Genomic DNA, 17,923 nt, shown 5'->3' with positions numbered 1-17,923 from the left:
GTTTGTGCTGGATAGGCAAGTTGATAGCTGAGGTAGAAAGAATGAGTCAAGGATTCAGTATTTCCTCAATGACCTCTGATATCATATGATTGAACATTTTCAAAAGCTGATAAGAAAACAGTATACATTTTTCTTTTAAAATTCAGTTAAGTAAAAATGAGTTGATTTAAAGAAATACAGACAGTCCTCACTATATAATAGTAGGACGACCATAAAAATGATTGTGCAAGCTGAAACCATGCGAAGTAATTTATTTCTTTTTTTTTTTAGAGAGAATGCATGCATGTGCACACATACAGAAGAGTTGGGGGAGGGGTAGAGGGAGAGAATCTTTAGGAGACTCCTCCCTGAGTGTGGAGCCTGACACAAGCTTGATCTCAAGACCCATGAGATAATGACCTGCGCTAACACCAGGAGTCTGATGTGTAATGGACTGAGCCATCCAGGCACCCCGAAAATCTCAAGCAGGCTCCATGCCCAGCACAGAGCCTATTGCGGGATTCATTCTCACCACCCTGACATCATGACCTGAGCTGAAATCAAGATTTGGATGCTTAGAGGCACCTGGGTGGCTCAGTCGGTTAAGAGTCTGCCTTGGCTCAGGTCATGATCCTAGGGTCCTAGGATCAAGCCCCACATCGGGCTCCCTGCTCTACAGGGATCCTGCTTCTCCCTCTCTCTCTGCTGCTTCTCCTGCTTGTGCATACTCTCTCTCTCTGTCAAATAAATAAATAAATAAATAAATAAATAAATAAATAAATCTTAAAAAAAAAAAAAGAATCTGATGCCTAACCGACTGAGGTACCGAGGTGGTCCTTATGCAAAGCAGTTTTAATCAGTGTGAAGATTACAGTGGTTTGGGGACCTTTAAAATATTTTGTTAAAACATTAAATCTTACTGTTAATTATACAAGTATAGAGAAATAAAATACTGTAACTGTTTAGTATAAGTTAAAACATTAGACACAATGAGAATTGTTTTCTTTGTGAAATATGAATCAAGAGTAGTTTAAACAGTCTTTCCCTTTGCATCTTTTCTATGCCTTAAAACAGTGTTTCCTTTGCATCTTTTCTGTGCCTCCTTGGCTTTTGACATTTTATCCTTTACAATTGAAATGTCATGAAATACCTCCAAGAGTTTCTTTCTTTTTTTTAAAGATTTTGTTTATTTACTTTTGAGAGAGAGAGAGAGAGAGCATGAGTGGGATAAGGAGCAGAGGGAGAAGCAGGCTCCCTGCCGAGCAGGGAGCCATGTGAGGATAGATCCCAGGACCCTGGGACCATGACCTGAGCCAAAGGCAGACGCTTAACCAACTGAGTCACCCAGGCTTCCCTCCAAGAGTTTCTTTAATGTGAAGTATTTTCCTGGAGTTACTTTCTCTGGGACATTGTCATCCTTTCCATCACAGCTGCTTTCCCCATTGATAATTGATAAATTCACCTTCACCAAGTTCCTCTGGCTGCGCATTTAGAGGCACTCAAACTGCAGCAGTGTCAACACTGCCATGGCCAGCAATTTTCTTCTATAACTTCATTTACAGTGGATTCATATTTCGCTTCCAGTGTATCACTTTTCATTTCTTTGCTGTACTTTCATCTTTGTTGGTCTGTACCCCCTTGGATTATCCATAGGTGTAAAATGTCATGTGGATTTATCACTGGGCAATAAGGAGGTAACACAACTGTACTCTAGCTATTTGTTTTGCACTGTCCAATTGCAATAAACTTTAAAAGAAGGGACACATTGGTCAGTGATCATCATATTTGTTATTAATGTGGTGATTTATGGATTGAAGAGCTGACAGCGAAGTTTGTACTTAATGTAATTTCTCACAGCTAATTATGGTAACTGAAATTTGAGCCATGTTATTGCAGACTGATGTTAGTTAACTAAACCTTGGTATAAACCATGATAACTGAAATTTATGCTTGTCAGAATCATGGAAAGTGAGAACTCTGCCTGCAGTGTTAAAAAAAAAAAAACAGGTTGTACTGGATTTGGTAAAAATTTTGACAGTGATAAGGGGACTGAAATCTGAGAAATTTACACAATAACAAAGTAGTCCTTCAAGAACACTTTTTTAAAAAGATTTTTATTTTTAAGTAATCTCTATAGCCAACATGGAGCTCAAACTCACAGCCAAGAGATTAAGAGTCATGCGCTCCATCGACCAAACCAGCCAGGTGCCCCAAAACTTTTCTTTCTTTTCTTTCTTTGCTCTGCTCCCCTCCCCCTTCCCCCCTTCTTTTTTTAAGTAGGCTTCCCACTGGGCTTGGAGCTCCATGCAGGACTTGAACTCACGACCCTGAAATGAAGACCTGAGCTGAGATTAAGAGTCGGACGCTTAACTGACTGAGCCATCCAGGCGCTCCAACACTTTCTATTCTTTACAAAAAAATAGATTAAGATTAAAGAATTTTAGATAAATTCTTTAAAGAGTAGTATGTATGTGTGTGGACTAAGGGCAAAGCTCTAAAAGGAAAAAGTTTTAGTATTTCTTGCACTCTAATATATTTTATAAACTTTCTGTATTCTACTTTTTCTACATTGTTCAGTATTCATATGATTAAAATCTTCATTTTTGTGATCTGAGTAATTCTTTCTGGCCTGTGGTTTGGTCCTTCTCACAAATCCTCCTCTGTAGATGGCTGTGATTGTTGGCTTTTTTCATTACTGTAGCAGAAGTGTTAGTGATGTTGTGAGGTCTTTTGTTTTTTCATATAAAGGGAAAAGGAAGAGGCATGGAAAGAATTACATAAGTGTCTGAAGGACTGGCTTATGCTTTTTTATGTGCAAATTTTACAGCTGGAGGGGGGAAAACTCCAAAAATGTTTATTGTAAACATTTAAAACATACTGAAGAAGACATGTATCATATGATCTCACTGATATGAGGAATTCTTAATCTCAGGAAACAAACTGAGGGTTGCTGGAGTGGTGGGGGGTGGGAGGGATGGGGTGGCTGGGTGATAGACATCGGGGAGGGTATGTGCTATGGTGAGCGCTGTGAATTGTGTAAGACTGATGAATCACAGACCTGTACCTCTGAAACAAATAATACATTATATGTTAAGAAAAAAAAAAAAGGAAGAAGATAGCAGGAAGGGAAAAATGAAGAGGGTGAAATCGGAGGGGGAGACGAATCATGAGAGACTATGGACTCTGAGAAACAAACTGAGGGTTCTAGAGGGGAGGGGGCTGGGGGGATGGGTTGGCCTGGTGATGGGTATTAAAGAGGGCACGTATTGAATGGAGCACTGGGTGTTATATGCAAACAATGAATCATGGAACACTACATCAAAAACTAATGATGTAATGTATGGTGATTAACATAACATAATAAAATAAAATTAAAAAAAAAAAAAGAAACAAAAAAAACCATACTGAAGAGTATGAGAAAGAAAAATTGTAAATCACCTGTAGCTCATTACTTGGATACAACCTCTGTTAGTATTTTTGTGTGTATCTGTCCCTGTGTTTCTTCTTCATACATGTATATACATTCTTGATGAAATATTTTAAAATGGGATTATATTATATGCATCCTACAAGTGTTTTTCCAGAGTACATACATGTTTTTAAAGTTTTTTTCTTTTTTAGATTTTATTTATTTACTTCACAGAAAGAGACAGCGAGAGAGGGAACACAAGCAGGGAGAGTGGGAGAGGGAGAAGCAGGCTTCCCGCCGAGCAGGGAGCCCGATGTGGGGCCTGATCCCAGGACTCTGGGATCATGACCTGAGCCGAAGGCAGACGCTTAACGACTGAGCCACCCAGGCGCCCCTAAAGTTTTTTTCTTATATAAAATGTACAAAAACAGAATAGAGACTAGACTAAAATGAAGACTGTGTATCATTCAACTAAAGTGATTTCAGTGCATAGGCAAGCAGTCTTGTTTCATCCATACCCACCTACTCTTACATTAATCTGAAGCCAGTTCCAGGTAACTATTCCAGCATACATAGTTAAAAATTTTACATTTTGTCAAATTGCTTTCCAGAAAAGCATTATCAATATATAGGTGACAGAAATAAGATTAAAAATCCTTTTTAAAATTCTAATGTTATGGGTTGGATGCATCTATATATAACCGTTTCCTCATGTAATACAAAAAATCCTGATGAAGTGAATTTGAGCATGCTTATACTCCGGCAGCAAACTTTAAGTTCTTCATCAGTATATCCCTCATAGGAATACTGTGACTGTTCGATAGGGTGACCATATAATTTATTGTTCAAGCTAGGATGCTTTTGAGATTCACAGGAGGCCCTCTTAGTAATAATGCCAGTATAACAGGCATAAACTAGGACTATATTTTGGCACAGCTGGGTTGTATGTCCACCATGTTAGATAATATATATAAGATGCATTTATACGTAAAGTGACTATATTACATAGTCAGTAAATGCTGGCTTTTATTAAAGTGTTTATGTATGCCCACGTATGGATATGTATAAAAATCTTCCTTTTAAAAGAAGTGCTTTTGAATTGGCAACTCAGAGGCCTAAGTTAACAATTTTTGTTTCTGTATGTTTTTGGAGCTGACAGTGACCACTCTTTTTTAAAGGAGCTCTAATTTTTATAACTAAGAGGACATTTGCCTTAATATTTGCAGCTGGAGAATGCTGGAGGAGACCTTAAGGATGGCCGCCACCACTATGAAGGAGCTGTTGTCATTCTGGATGCTGGTGCCCAGTACGGGAAAGTCATAGATCGAAGAGTGAGAGAACTGTTCGTGCAGTCGGAAATCTTTCCCTTGGAAACACCAGCATTTGCCATAAAAGAGCAAGGATTCCGGTAGACCTTACACTTGTATTTTCTATGAGATTGAGCTTAGATTGTGGAATTTTTTATTAATTTGCTTGGGCACTGAATTTTTTTTTTAAAGATATATTTTGAGAGAGAGAGGGAGTGTTCGGGGTTGGGGGAGAGGTGGTGGGGCAGAGAGGGAGAGAGAGTCTTAACCTGACTCCATGCTGAGTGCGGAGCCCGACCTGGGCTGAAACCAAGAGTCAGACACTTAAACGACTATACCACCCAGGTGCCCTGGGCACTGAATTTTTTTAAATGAATATAAGACATGCAGTGGTTTTACAAAAAGTTTTCTTCTGTGGTTCTGATTTTTAAAGATTTATTTATTTGACAGAGAGAGACACAGTGAGAGAGGGAACACAAGCAGCAGGAGAGGGAGAGGGAGAAGCAGGCCCCCCACGGAGCAGGGAGCCCGATGCAGGGCTCGGTCCCAGGACCCTCGGATCATGACCTGAGCCGAAGGCAGATGCTTAACGACTGAGCCACCCAGGCGCCCCTGGTTCTGATTTTTAAAAAATTAAAGGAAAAATAATTTTTAGTTAAAAAGATTGCCTTAATTTTAATTGCACAGTTACAAGAATTTTTCATTTGAATATTTTATTTTTTTTTAGGATTTTTGGGTCAGACTTGAATTTGGCTATTATGGTCATTCATTCATCCCCAAGCATTTGATCAAAGGAATATATACAGTGGCTAGAATACCTAAATGAGAAGAATTCTGTGTCCAATGAGTCTCTTTTGCCTCCTATCCCAAGAGACTAAGTTTCTAAAATATGAAGGTTTCTCAAGTCTAATATAAGGTCTAATTCAACAGCTTTTATGCCCAGAACTAGTCAAAATGACAGCCAACTTATATTTGTTTCTTCCTTTAACAATTTCTGGTTAATGCTATGCCTTTTCTCATGGAATTGATGGTCTTTGTTTATTAAGAGTGTTACCAAAAGCAAACAACTGCAGTTTGTAACTTTAATTGGGTCTTAAACATTGATGCTATATTTCTTCCAAAATACAGTATGTTTAATTTTTCTCAAAAGCATAATTTTTTTCCATTAGAGAAATGGTTAACTTTTAAAGTCTTCATAGACCTGTTTATCCTGTGATTCTTGTTTCTGAAATAGAGTGAATTGGAAAGCAGAAAAGACAGGTTGAAATTTAACTGTCCTAGTCTTAGGATACAGTTAAAAACAGTCATCTCTTTTTATTTATTTATTTATTTTAAAAAATATTTTATTTATTTATTTGACAGAGAGAGACACAGTGAGAGAGGGAACTCAAGCAGGGGGAGTGGGAGAGGGAGAAGCAGGCTTCCCGCTGAGCAGGGAGCCCGATGCGGGGCTCAATCCCAGGACTCTGGGATCATGACCTGAGCCGAACGCAGATGCCCAACGACTGAGCCACCCAGGCGCCCCAGTCATCTCTTTTTAAACTGTAGAATTTTTAGAATAAGAAGGGACCCTTGAGTTTCTCTAACATGACTATGTCAGTTTGCCAGTGAGAACCAGTTTTAGGGAATCAAAAAACTGTGTGAGAATTCTAAATGTCTCTCTGTCATAACTAAGCTCCTTCATTCCCTTCACCCCAAACAAACAAAAAATCTCCAGCAGACTAACCCAGGCTAAATGTTTAAGAATAGGGTAGCCAGGGGCGCCTGGGTGGCTCAGTCGTTAAGCGTCTGCCTTCGGCTCAGGTCATGATCCCAGGGTCCTGGGATCGAGTCCCGCATCGGGCTCCTGGCTCGGCGGGAAGCCTGCTTCTCCCTCTCCCACTCCCCCTGCTTGTGTTCTCTCTCTCGCTGTGTCTCTCTCTGTCAAATAAATAAATAAAATCTTTAAAAAAAGAAAAAAAGAATAGGGTAGCCAAATACTTGGCAAAAGAATGCTAATTATTTTTCCTGCCACCTGATTATAAACAATTCCTAGGTCCTGCTTGTGTCTAGAGGTTCTTTCTGTGTAGGAGTATAGGAACTATAGCCCTGTGGCTTTGCTTATTATAATCCTGTCTGCTGAGATATCTAGTTGATCATCCTTTTCCTAGAATATTAATATTATGAGAGGAAAGACCTCTTAACCTACTTGTTTTTGGAAATTTGACCTGCTTAAAATTGGTATCTGGAATGCCTTGTGGCTTATTGGCTTTGTAATTGCAAGTTAGTTTCAAAATAATTGCAGGGTAGAACTAGAAGACTGAGTGATTAGCTCTTCTTGAGAGTTATTGAGATAAGAATTTTCATAATTGGCTTAAGTACTGCTTAGGTTTCATCCTTGACTAAGTCCATTCCCTTTTCTTTTTAATAGTCTTAAGAATCTTACAGTCATGAGTTGTTTAGCAGATTAATGAGAAATGCTGGGCAGTCCCATGGTGGTTATCTTTTATAAAACTAAGTATAATGTACTGAAATTCTAGAGGGCTTGTTTATTTATGTTTTATAGAATTTTAGCTTATGCATTTTTAAAGAGCTAAGTTGCGTATCTACCCTTAAGGCTAACGCTACACCCCTTTAGGATTGTTATCTTAAAGATGTTACATTTATCATCTGAGTAGGTTGTCTTTAGTCTCTTTTGCAGGAGACAGGCTAACAAACATGATGAATAGCGTAATTCATGTTAGCAATACAAAGTTCAAAGAATGGGGCCTTTGAGCTCACTTGAATTGTTATATTTTTTAAAAATGTCCTGTCTTGCTGAATAATTTTTATGAATTTGACTATTATATCATTCTTCTGGATGTATTATAAGCCTGTATTTTAGTTTGTGTGTTTTTATATGGCAAGCAGCTGCTAATTACAAAGTGAATTGCCTAAATTTGTAAGAAGATTTTGGTTAGATCTTAAAATGCATTTTCCTTTAGAAATGTAGATAAATCAGGATTCCTGCAAAACTCAAACCTAAAATGAGTTTGAGGATACCTTAGATTAAGTGGTGAGCATAGGTATGCCTCTATTGTATAAGAGGGCATGTGTGGCAAACTGGGAAGCAGGAGTAGTCTGAAGGTGCAGGTCTCTCTGTGATTCCAGTTGTTTGTAGCCATATGAGAGTGAAGGTCAAGTGCTGCTAGATTTTTTTTTTCCCCTCTTCCTAAAGAAAACCCAGAAATCTGGATTTTTATGTAAAATTCGTAATATTAAAATGTTCTCAATCTTTTGAGTGTATGCTGAGGGCCAAATTAGATCTATCACTGGCCAGGTGAAGAGCATAGGCCTCAGTTTGCAGCCTTTTCCATAATAACTGTTCGACTCCCAAGTTAACCCATCGAATGCTCTGTAAATTATAATATAGTGAAGTTATAATATTGACCTGGGTTCTGAGAGAATGCCATATGGGCAAAATTCGTATGTTAGCTCCCTTTCCTGGGTCTCAGGTAAAATTGTTGGGAACGTTGGATAGGTTTTCAACAGGGAAAGTCAGGTTATTATTCATATTCTGTCCTCCTTTGTTGTATTTTGCTGTGTCATCTAGGGTCTTTCTGTGACTTGCTTTACTCCTTGCTTCCCGGAAGACCTATATTTTCTCCATCTCCCTTTAGAATTCTCATTTACTCCTTCATTAATGTGGAAGACAAAACAAACTCATGCTAAACCTTTACAGCTAGAAACATTAGTATTTATGTATTTGAAGTTTGTACTTATTAACAAGTGAATGTTGAATTGATGGACTTTCACACATTTCAGTAGAGTACAGATGATTGAGCTGTGTAGGAGGCTGGATCTGCCACGGTATACTGAAAACATAACAAAATCTCTGCATCTGTACTGAGTCTCAGTGCTTCAAGGGAGAGAGGGCATGGACTTCGGGATAAAAATTAGCAGTTAGAGGATTCTTCACTGACTCTCTTCCTTAAATCCACAGTGCTATTATCATCTCTGGAGGACCTAATTCTGTGTATGCAGAAGATGCTCCCTGGTTTGATCCAGCGATATTCACTATTGGCAAGCCTGTTCTTGGAATTTGCTATGGCATGCAGGTACATCTGTGAATTTGCCTTAAGAGTTGACTTAATTTATTCTGTTTGTGATTCTTATTGTACTAATATTTTCTGTCTTTAGAGTATTTAGGATATTGTATGAGTTAATTTGTGCATGTTGCGACTGTTTACAAATTGTTATAGCAGTATGGCAGAACCGACCTGAGTGGAAATCTGTTTTTAGAGAAGTAACTATACTACTGAATACAACATAACACTGTCCATTAAAAAAAATTTAGACATTCAAATTTACATGTTACAGAAATAGTACACAGAACTCATTTATATTTTTACTCAATTCCCTTATTGTTGACAATTTTAAAACGATTTATTTATTTTAGAGATAGCATGCCTGCATGCGTGCACGAGCCAGGGGAGGGGCGGAAGGGAGAGTGAGAGAATCTCAAGCAGACTCCATGCTGAGCACAGAGTTCCAGGTTGGGGGGGGGGGGGGCGCTTGATCCCATGACCCTGAGCCCCGAGATCATGACCTGAGGCAAAATCAAGAGTCAGATGCTTAACCAGCTGAGCCACCCAGGTGCCCCTCTTACTGTTGACATTTTTAACTATTTGAGAGTAAGTTGCACACATTATGTCCTGTTACTTGTTGTATTTCCTAAGGATGAGAGCTCTCTCCTATGTAACTACAGTCCAAATATCAAAATCAGGAAGTTAACACTGATTCAGTTTTGCATCTAATCCACAGACTGCATTCACATTTCACTGTTTGTCTCATTAATATCCCTTGTAAGTACTGTGTCCAATCTAGGACCATGTGTTATATTTAGTTGTCATGTCCTTTATTTTGGAACCATTCCTCAGTCTTTTCTTCTCTTTCATGACCTTGACAGTTAAAAAAAAAAAAAAAAGACATTCCATTTACTTTATAGATTCTCCCTCAGTTTTGGTTTATTTGATGTTTCTTCATTGTTAGGTTCAGGTTCTGTTCTTTTGGCAGGAGTAGCACAGAAATGCTCTGCTCCTCTCAGAGCAGGTCATTAGGAGGCACGCGATGTCAGTGTGTGTCATGACAGTTTGATCGTTTAGTTAAGACGGTGTCTGCCACGTGTCTCCACTGTATCGTTAATGAGTATGCATACCTTGGAATTGTATCAAAAACAAGAATACATAGGGACTGAGGTCTAGATATAAAACTATTCTTCTATAAGTTAAATGTTTAGAAATCTATTTTGGCTGCTTTGATACCTTTTTAGAGGAGTATAGGTTTATTAGACAAGTAGAATGTGATTACTGAATAAGATGATAGATAATACTGAGCCAGTAACATGCTAAGTTCTCACTTAGAATGATTTGTTCAATAAGATCTACTTACTAAGGAGGTGGGAATAGAAATAAATACATTTAAGAAAAGTTATCCCTAGTGATTGTAAGCAAAATGATTTTCTAGTTGAGGTAACTTTTAACAATGTATCTTACTTAACCACATCATCTGAAAATTGAGCTAGCTGGGATAGTATTCCCTGGGTAATATAATTATTAATTGACATGTTATAGTATTTTGCCTTTTCTAGTGTCAGAAGCAAGATAGTTTTTTTTTTTTTTTAAACTCAGAATTCTCTGCTATGATAAGAATAGCCAAATAAATACAATGACTGGATTCACTTGTTTGTAAATGATCTTGATCTCTTTTCCCTTTTGCCCACCTTTTGGCTTTAGCCTGTACTAAATCAGAAGGGAAGACAGGGTCACAATACAAGTGGAATATCTAATGTGAGATCCTAACTGACCAAATGGAATCGGTGTTAATTAAAATATTAGCTTTTTAATTTCCTCATGATACACTGGGCCTCCCTAATTGATTATTGAGAATTGTCTATTAACTTTTGATTTCTTGTATATATGGCTTAAGATGATGTGTTCTTTCTCCCAATGACTGAGTTGTTTTAAGTCCTTGGATTGAAGATAACTTGAAATTTTAGTAATGGGCAAAACAGAGGGAGTCATTTTTTTTTTTTTTTTTAAACAATCTGGTTGAGGGGCGCCTGGGTGGCTCAGTCGTTAAGCATCTGCCTCCGGCTCAGGTCGTGATTCCAGCGTCCTGGGATCTAGCCCTGCAGCAGGCTCCCTGCTTCGCTGGAAGCCTGCTTCTCCCTCTCCCACTCCTGCTTGTGTTCCCGCTCTCGCTGTCTCTCTATGAAATAAATAAATAAAAACCTTAAAAAAAAAAAAGAATAATTAAACAATCTGGTTGAAATTGCTGTGCTTTAATATGAATATTGTACAGAAGGAGGCTGTCTAAAAGGTAGAAGGTGAGCAGACCAGTATATTTTATCTGGCCCTGGAGCATTCAGCAAAGGAAAAAACAATAAAAATCAATGTACACATAAGAGTGAATATTTTTGTTGTTCTTATACTTGATACAAAAGCAGAATATTAGGAATCACTGGTCTGTAAAACAGCTTTACCAGATTTCATTTCTTACTAATTGTTCATTATAGTTTTCCACTTTGATTTAGAGGAAATACTGACCCCTAAAAATATGTGATGTATGAAGTTCAAAAGCTACAACAATGGATATTTTTTTCTCTAGGCAACAAGCATTTTCTAGTAAAAGGCTCTTTTTGTCCTGTTAAAGTTTTCTGAAAAGCCAAGTGGTGGTTATGAATTTGACTTGGATAACAACTTACTTTTGGATTTTCTTATATAGTATTCTAATGAATACATTTTCTTAGAAGAGCCTACATCCTGATTGAGTTGAACATTGGAAACTGGCTGGCTTTTTTTTTTTTTAATATACCTTTGCCCTTGGATGTAATGTATTTACATAATTTATTGATCTCCCATGCCAGAGTAGTCAGTATTAATAATGTAGCACAACTTACGTTAAATGATTTTTAGTATATTGAGGTATTATAACATTCTGTAAGGAAGAGTCTCACAGATATTTTTTTTCAGGATCCCTTATAGTGAAATATGTCTGGAAAATGCTGCCTTAACTTAAGTGCTAGTGACTGACTGTTTCTCCCTTATGCCAGTCCCCCATATAATTGTAAGGCCTAATTTTTCTGTCATTCAGTAGAGATCTTGCGGTAGCCAGAGCTAGGCCTGCTCATGTTAAATATGTAAAACAATTTGCCTTTATGTCCTCTGAACTTACTTATTAGGACAATAGAATAGGCTGATCTTGGTCCTTTAGATAAAAATTGTCTTTCCATAAAATATTGGTATAGATGATACCATCTAGCTAATATGTTGTTTTTAAAGGACTAATAATTCTTAGTGATTGTTAGTTGGGTAAGTTTAGCACCAAAGGTCTCACCCTAGTGTATGTATACTTTTGCCCCCAATAGCATCCTGAAATTTTAGTTATTTCAGTGTCTTATGTACTGTCTTTCCCATTCACTGGACTCTTGTGAGAGCCTTTCTAATAGCTTTCTGGGAATTCTTTGCTTTAGAAGAAAAAAGACTGTCTTGCCCATTGCTCCTTTTATCTTTATATCCCCTCACTCAGCGTAAGAAATAGAATATTAGTAGAACTTTTGAAACTCTCTTTATACTTTTCTCCATTCATGTTGTTCTCTATTCTTACCAGAGGCAGCACTTTCCCTGAATTTTGTTAATCATTCCCCTTTTTCTCTTTACAGCTTTATACATAAGTTTATATCCCTAAGTAGTATATTTAGTTTTGCCCATTGACCTTTGTGGACTTTTAAATTGTGTTGAGTTCCAACAGTTTTAGTTATCTTGATCATTCAGCTGTCTTCTAATTAAGAACAGCAAATTAAGGGAGGTAGAGGTACACAAGGTTCACTGAGTATATAGAAGAAAGCACTTAATTTTTCATTCAGCAGCTTTTAATGACTGGTTTGGGCCACATACTTTGTTAGGCCCCTGGGACTGTGAAGAGACCTGAAGACATGGGGGAGAGAACATGGTCTGTTTTGGCAATTACTCTAGCTTGAATGGTTTGAGTACCGAATGAGGGGGAAGAAGAGAAGTGACTAGAGGCAGGGGAACTGGTTAGATTGTAGCAGTGTTCCTAAACTGTGTGGTAGTTAATGTGCTGCAGAAAGTGTTTGATAACCTGGGTTTTTTGTTTGGGAAATACTGGGCTAAATGGGTTAGCAAGTTTTTTTCCTGCTGAACTTAACCCAAACCTTTATTGCAGTAAGCTTTATTGTGAATGTCTTAAGAGGAGAATGTAGAGGGCAGCATTTGCTGATGGTTTTGAAGGCTATTCCACTGTGCATTATAAGAATGAACACTTATTAGCCCTCTGCCTGCTTTTTTATCGGGAGCTGGATCAACTTGTATCTTGCATGGTTATGGCAGGTATCTTGTGACAACTGTGTGAAACAGATATACGGAGATGAATCATAGTGATCACATCAAGGCAGAATTAACGATTGTAGAAATTTTGTGTGTGTTTATTTGGTGTTGGGGGGGGGTGTCTGTAGGTGTATCGGATTTATACAAATAAATTTAATTGAAAGACCAGATTTTCTTGCTTATGCTCTCTCCACAACATAGCCTTCTGCAGGTTTTCAGACTGTTCCTTTGGGGCCAAAGGTTAAATCACTTGGAGAAATTTGTACCTGCCTAGTTTTAATACCAAAGCTCTTCCTTTCGTCTGCTCTAGCTTTTTCTAAGCTCAGAGTACCTTTTAAAATGCTTTTAAATTAAACCCAGATGTAAGTATTAAGTATCTATTTTTAACAAATGAATTAAAATACACTAAATGGAAAATCTGCCAGGGTTTAATAGAAATTAACCTCAGGTCAGATTTCTAATCTAGTTTTGTTTTATAACTATTCCTCTTAATAACTGTATAATTACATATAATAATACCAAGCTGTCTACATTTATCTAACTCTTTATTTTGGGGGCACAAACAGCAGATATCCTGAAAACAGGAATATAAATTATTAAATTAGCATAATAAAATGATTGGGTAATTCTTTTGATTCATATTAATGTCAATTTATTTTCTCTTTGAACAGATGATGAATAAGGTATTTGGAGGTACTGTGCACAAAAAAAGTGTTAGAGAAGATGGAGTCTTCAGTATTAGTGTGGACAACACATGCTCGTTATTCAGGTATTATAGATATTTTTAGATGCATAAGAACAGTTAGTAGAGTAACTGACTTAAATTTGGGATTGTTATTCTTCAAAATTAGAGATTCCTTAATTCTTAGACAAATTAAGGCCGCACTAGTGGCCAGAGGTGTAACTGTCATATTTGTTTTCCATTTGAGTGTCAGGGTGGCAGAGGATGGTGGTGATGCTAAGTAGGGGTAAGGAAAGCACTTATGACATAACTTAAAAGCATGTGTGCAGTCTTGGATCCTTGTTTGGGAATGCCAACATTTGTAGTTTTTCCTTTTTACTCTTTGGAGTGTGATTCTAAACATTAATGTGCCCGATGTGGCAAATGGATGTTTTAAACTATCTTGCATCTACCAAATGTGTTTGTATTATCTCTTCCCTCATGTTTTTGCTGGGTACTTAGCACACAACCAGTTTGTTGGACTCATTATTAAATATGTGTTATGTTTCCCTCCTGCTCACTTTCTCTACGTTGAGCATAACTGTACCTAGCATACTATCTTTTAATATAGTGAATGTATTAATTGATTTTTGTTCTAGGTAACAAGAGATTAGGTGCTATAGCTCTAATCTATTTAAAATTGGTGGATGAGCTATTCACTCCCTTCCTGGAACCATTTATCTTCTGCTTGACTTAAAAAAAACATGGCTGCATTTTCATTCAGTTTTCTAGAGGACCAGAAGCTTTCTTTTTTGGGAGTTTTCCATGTTTTGGGTAAAGCTCATTTTAGGGGACTGTTGATAGGGTTACTCACTTGCTTTTTTTTTTTTTTTTTAATTTTTAAATAATCTCTGCACCCAGTGTGGGGCTCAAACTCACAACCCCAGAATCAAGAGTAGTATGCTCTGTTGACTGAGCCAGCCAGGTGCCCCCTGACTTGCTTCATTTTGACTTAAATTTCATTTTTATTTTTTCGTTTTTTTAAAAGATTTGAAGTAATCCTACACCCAACAGGGCTCAAACTTAGAACCCTGAGATCAAGAGTTGCATGTTCTACCGAATGAGCCAGCCAGGAGCCCCTTAAATTTCATTTTTACTTTAAAACTACGTTTCCCCCTTACTGCATTAAATCTATAAAATTTATAAAACTGATGTCATTTAGTGAGCCACAGTTACCCCTTTTTTTGTGTGTGTGAATCCAAGAAATTTACTTTTATCTATTTATAATTGAAGTATAGTTGACACAGTGTTAACATTAGTTTCGAGTGTACAACATAGTGATTCCTCAAGTCTGTCCATTATGCAGTTACTTCTTGTTATCATTTCTTTTAATTGTGCTAATTATTTTTAGTTATAGGTATGTTTTGTTAACATGCTTGTGCCTAAATTAATTTCTAATGAATAGTTTTCTCCAAATTGGACAGATCAGAAATTTTAAAATCCAAGTTATAAACTTATTATCTGAAATGGAGATATCCCAGATTATAAACAAAACTGGCTGTGGCTGTCTCCTCTTTAATTTTGAGGAAGAGCAAAAATAAGTATATCTGTTCGAATATTCTCGTTTTCAAAGGAAGATTAATTAAAAAAGCCATGGTGGCTCAAAATAATCTTATGAGCTGAAGCTACTCATTACCAAAATGCATTTGAAATCTAGCACTTACTCCATTTCATAATGGAGAGGTTTTGCTTACATTCTTCTGCATCTAAAGTGACTAGCCTTGAGAACCATTTTAGGAATCATGGTGGTATGTGATACTGCAGAGGCTTTATATCTAAAGATCTGGTTAAAAAATATATATTTTTTTGCATTTAAAAAAAAATTTTATTATGTTAGTCACCATACATTACATCATTAGTTTTTGATGTAGTGTTCCATCATTCACTGTTTGCATATAACACCCAGTGCTCCATTCAATACGTGCCCTCTTTAGTACCCATCGCCAGGCTAATCCATCCCCCCTTCCCCTCCCCTCTAGAACCCTCAGTTTGTTTCTCAGAGTCCATAGTCTCTCATGGTTCGTCTCCTCCTCCAATTTCCCCCCCAAGATCCGGTTAAAATTTAAAGTTTTCTGTCTGTCTTCCTAGTTGTAAAATTGTGGAACTCGTTCACAACATACATTAATCCTAAGCAACAACGATGACAACAGTAGTAAACCTGAAACATCCATTTGGCTTTAATGTAGTTTATTTTCTTGCTTTATTTTTAATTTACTTTTTTTTTTTTACTTCTTAATATTTAATATTCAGTCCTCTGTCAGATTTTCTCATAATGTAAGAAATATCTTTTTATAGTTGATTTGTTTGAATCAGGGTCGAGAGAAAGTCCACATGTTGCATTTGATGAATGTTACATCTTCTTTAACCTATGCCTTTAACGTGTTTGGCATGAGAAATAGAGGTCCACATTGCTACTGGGTTGTCTTTGTTTCTAGGCCCTTTCAGTGAATAAATTTAGTCAATATGTATTCTTTTAGAGAAAACAAAATCCGTGTATACTCTTATTTCCATTTAAAATGAAAGTTTATGGGGTTTTATAACAACTTTGATTTTTGTATCTCCTTACTCTGAGGCTGAAAACCTCAATTCCTAATTATTTAATATTTGTTTTAACCTATAACATGCATGCATTTACAGTATATATAGCTGCAAAATAACAATATCAGTATTAGTACTTTTACTTTCTGATATAAAACTACTGAATGTTTAGATCTCTGAAATGCCTTCTCTTAAGATAAATCCTAATAGAGAAAAAATGTTGAAATTATTATTTTGTAGCTTCTTGAAATAATTTTTTATGCATGTGGTTATACCACCAACTTTTTAAATATATTTTTTTCAGTTTTCAGTTTTTACAGATTGCCTTTTTTGAGATTTAATACTCCTTTTGGCTTTATTTATAATGCACAGAATAAATTTAAATTCTAGCAGTGTTGCACTGCTACATACTTTTTTTTTTCTATTTTATTGATTTACACATATGGTGAGTTAGTATTTTAAAGGAAAAGAACAAACTAGTTATAAGATGAATAAGTTCTGGGGATCTAATGTTCAGGCATGGTGACTACAGTTAACAACTGTCTTGTATACTTAAAAGTTGCTGAGAGTAGATCTTAAATGTTCTCCCCATACACATAAAAAAATGGTAATTATGTGATGTGTGATGTATGTGTTAACTAACCTTACTGTGGTAATTATTTCATTATATATATATATCAAATCATCATGTTGTACATTTTTAACTTACACACTATTACATGTCAATTATATGTCAGTAAAGCTGGAAAAAAATAAAGCATAAGATCCCATTGACCATGTCTTTAATTAAGATATTTCTGTGTTGTGTTTTATTTTTTGTATGTTTAGGGGTCTTCAGAAGGAAGAAATTGTTTTGCTTACTCATGGAGATAGTGTAGACAAAGTAGCTGACGGATTCAAGGTTGTGGCACGTTCTGGGAACATTGTGGCAGGTGAAAATTTTAAAACTTTTGCAGATTTCATTTTAAAAAACTTCTCTAAAGAGTCTAAGAATATGTTTCTGTATGAGGTACTGTTTTTTTTTTATTTTTAAAAGATACTGTAAATGTCATAGGATCAACCATTAATTTATGAAGGGAATTTAATATTAGATTATTTAGAAGTCACTTACTGGTTTGCTCTGAAATACTTTAAAAAATGTTCATTCTAATAAAAGTTCTCCAGATGTAAAACACTACTTTTATGGCTCAGGAAAAATTTGAGAATGGTCTATTTTTCTAGTGTGCTTTATTCATAATTGGGTTTTTAAATGCCTTTCTCAGGTGTACATAGGCATATATCTTGGACATCTGTGAAACACCAGACTAAGCACTCAGGACATTTCTCTGAGGCAGGGTTGGCAAACTGTTACCTGTGGGTTAGATCTAGCCTATAGCCTGTTATGTTATTGAAGGGTTATAATAAAAGACAGGGACTGTATGCATATGTTCCACAGAGCCTAAAATTTTTATGATTTAGCCCTTTGTAGAAATTTTGCTAATCTGTACTTTAAAGCCATTTTTATTCTCTTCTTTTTTGAGGAAGAGGAATTGATTTTCTGGCAGTTTGTGATTTTTTTTGACTTGCTTATTTGAATAGTTGTTATGTAAATAATTATCAATAA

At 36.4% G+C, this 17,923-nt stretch overlaps 1 protein-coding gene across 2 annotated transcripts in view; it reads left to right on the top strand.

Annotated features, from left to right (window-relative positions):
• The window catches only part of GMPS (guanine monophosphate synthase), a 62,024-nt gene that overhangs the window by 15,660 nt on the left and 28,441 nt on the right, over positions 1-17,923 (top strand). For both annotated transcript variants that reach the window (XM_032408383.1, XM_032408385.1), the window contains exons 2-5: positions 4,615-4,796; positions 8,657-8,771; positions 13,733-13,830; positions 17,149-17,252. In XM_032408383.1, the coding sequence (XP_032264274.1) occupies positions 4,615-4,796; positions 8,657-8,771; positions 13,733-13,830; positions 17,149-17,252 (499 nt within the window). The remainder of the gene's footprint in view (positions 1-4,614; positions 4,797-8,656; positions 8,772-13,732; positions 13,831-17,148; positions 17,253-17,923) is intronic.

This window comes from Phoca vitulina, unplaced genomic scaffold (genome assembly GCF_004348235.1).
Source record: "Phoca vitulina isolate PV1807 unplaced genomic scaffold, GSC_HSeal_1.0 scaffold10, whole genome shotgun sequence".
In the NCBI taxonomy this organism is placed as follows: Eukaryota; Metazoa; Chordata; class Mammalia; order Carnivora; family Phocidae; genus Phoca; species Phoca vitulina.
Note: the sequence above shows the minus strand (reverse complement) of the source record. Positions and strands in the feature narration are given on the sequence as shown.